This window comes from Loa loa, assembly GCF_000183805.2.
Source record: "Loa loa unplaced genomic scaffold supercont3.484, whole genome shotgun sequence".
Classification (NCBI taxonomy): Eukaryota; Metazoa; Nematoda; class Chromadorea; order Rhabditida; family Onchocercidae; genus Loa; species Loa loa.
In genome coordinates this window covers 1,466-4,228 of record NW_018108664.1, presented here as the reverse complement: position 1 = coordinate 4,228, position 2,763 = coordinate 1,466, and the positions used below count along the sequence as shown (strand labels likewise).

The 2,763-nt window shown below is 21.8% G+C and overlaps 1 protein-coding gene across 1 annotated transcript; it reads right to left on the bottom strand.

Moving 5' to 3' along the window:
* Positions 1 to 815: 815 nt before the first annotated feature.
* On the bottom strand, positions 816 to 2,402 carry LOAG_13136 (hypothetical protein; the record flags this gene model as incomplete). Its single annotated transcript, XM_003148647.2, has 3 exons — positions 816 to 936; positions 1,447 to 1,646; positions 2,221 to 2,402. Coding segments are annotated over 3 exons (503 nt in total), but the record flags the coding sequence as incomplete, so codon positions are not given.
* Positions 2,403 to 2,763: the final 361 nt, after the last annotated feature.

Below are 2,763 nucleotides of genomic sequence, written 5' to 3'. Positions count from 1 at the left end.
AAGCCATTAACAGATCGAATCCCTTTCTTCTCCATGTTTGCAGCAATTAAAAACTTTAACGAATTGGTTAGCTATATACTTCGCTACAATTAATTAGCTAATTAATCAATTAAGAACTAATTAAAAAATGATTTAGGAAAAGAGCAATATATATATATATATATATAAACAACTTAATTTGATATGTTCCATAAGGGTTCGCAGTGTTTCACATTCATTGATGCGATGTGTAATAAAACCGCCTGAAATCAATACTATTAATGTTTATCAAAATTTTTAAACAAAGAAGAAAATTTAATTTTCAATTCGATAATCAAAACAAAATAAACAGAACAATAATAGTAAAGTTTTGATCAAAAATAATTTTCTAAGTTTTTTTTTCTTTTAACAATTTTATGGGTTAAACATGAATTATACAATGTAATAATCAGTGATAGGTTTTAAATGAAAATTAGTTCGTTTAAATGTTGGAAATGACAATGAAATGGAAAAATTAAATTTACAAAGGGTTGATCTTTGTGTTTTGTAATTAGATTAGTTGGAAGAATTTTTGAAACTAAAAAAATCATACTACATTTTTCCATTTCATTATTGAAAAAAATTTAAAATAAAAAAAGAACCGGAATAAAAATCGATTACTTGATTACTAAAGTACAAATATTTCTTTTTCTTTATTACTTTTTTTTTCATTGGAAAATTATTTTATTCTTTTCTCTTCAAATTTGATCGTTTAGGAAAAAAAAAGACCTTTTCTATCCAAAAACATTTCTTTTTCCGAAAAGAAAAAAAAATGGAAAAATAAAATTCTTGAAAATTTATTTCACAAATAAATAACAAACATGAATAGCAGCATTATCAGAACCATGAAATGAATGTGGCAAACGATAATTGTAATTTGCCCACATTCGTAAAAAATTGATGACAAATTTAGTATTCCTGAAAACATGATCAGTTTTCTAATTTAACCATTTCAAATTTACCTTTGAAAATAAACCCAAAAATTAATTTACCTTTTTTTGATAAAAATTTTAAACTTATTAATTCGTGTTAAAGTTATCAATTCTTTTTAAGGTTATCAGTTCTTCAATGAATTCATTTTGTAATAGCTTCGTTATATTCTCCCAAAACCTAATCATATTTTACCGTAATCAAAATTGTCATTATCAAAAAAGAAAAATTATAGTTATAACTTCTTATCACTGATAATTTTAGAATATTTCCTTTTATTAAATAGTACCCCGAATAAAATGGTGAATTTTGAATGTTTATAATTTTATTCAATTCTACAATGTTTTCAAATATATCATTTTCTAAATAATTTAATTAACATTGAAAAGTAAATTATATTAAATTTAAATAATGAAAAAAAAATTTTGTATAATAAATTAAATTTTAATATGAAAATCATAATTTTATATTAAAAATAAGCGAAAATTTCAAATTTACTTAGCTAAATAACTTCCAGCCATCACTTCAAAATTCCAAATACGATTATAAAAGATAATATCTTTGCCATCAATAATATATTCCTCAATTCGTCGTTTTGGATTAATTACACCCATATCAGAATCGACAAATAATACATAATCGAAATTGCCATTGTCTTCTAACAATTGCGCTAATACACAATGTCGTTGAAAGAAAAACTGTAAGCTGGATTAAAAATAATTAATAAAAATAATTAATAGATATTAAAACAAATGAATCAGTTGAAAAAAAAGGATTGATAAAATAATTAACCATAAAATGTTTAAAATTGAAGTTATAAACTAACTAATAATTTCGAATTCAATTTTTGTAATTATGAAAAATATCTATCTACGTGATACTACGAAATGAATATTAATTATAAATTGATTAATTTTTTAAAATTAAAATTTTTTAATTGTGAAACATATCTATGTGGTATGAAATGAATGTAAACATGAAATGAAAATGTAAATTATAATTGGAAAATTATAACTTTCAAAAAGAAAAACTTTACAAAAAAATTATAATTTATAAAAAAAAGGAAAATGATAATTTAAAAAAGAATTTTTTTAAATTATAATTGGTTATTTATTTGGAATTAAATTTTTTGTAATTGTGGAAAGATGTTTATGTGACAGTATCAAATGAATGTAAATTATAATTAAGCATTTCGAATTAAATTTTTACTACAAAAAAAGTAAGTATATATGATATTAGAGATTGGTAATTTGAAATTTATCAAGATTAAACCTCATATTGTGGACAAAGTAATCTTAAGGTATCATTTTGTGACACATCAATTACCACCCATTCATATTTTTGATAAATACAGTAACATTCGAATGTTTCCATTGCTAATTGATATTCATTGATATTACTGAGATCTTTCAGTACTGTTACAACTGCTATTTTAATCTCTGCTTTTTGTGATCCTAAAATAATTTTATCCTTTTTATCTTTCTTTTCATTTTTTCAAGGTCAAATAAAAAAAATCAATTATACTAATTAATTTGCATATTTTAGAGATATTTCTAAAATGTTAATTTTAACAATTCATATTTAAAATAGTAATTATGATTAGGATAAAACATCAAAATAAGCTGAAATTATAACTCACTTGTTGTTATTTGAAATACTGTAAGGTTAAAATTTGCATATCTTAATCTGAACATATTTGAATATAGCAGGATTAGGAATTTTCATACCTTATATGGAATTACGGTAGAATTGAAATATTCTAGCTCTAACATTAATTACTATTCACTAAACTTATCCACTAATATACGGAGGGAT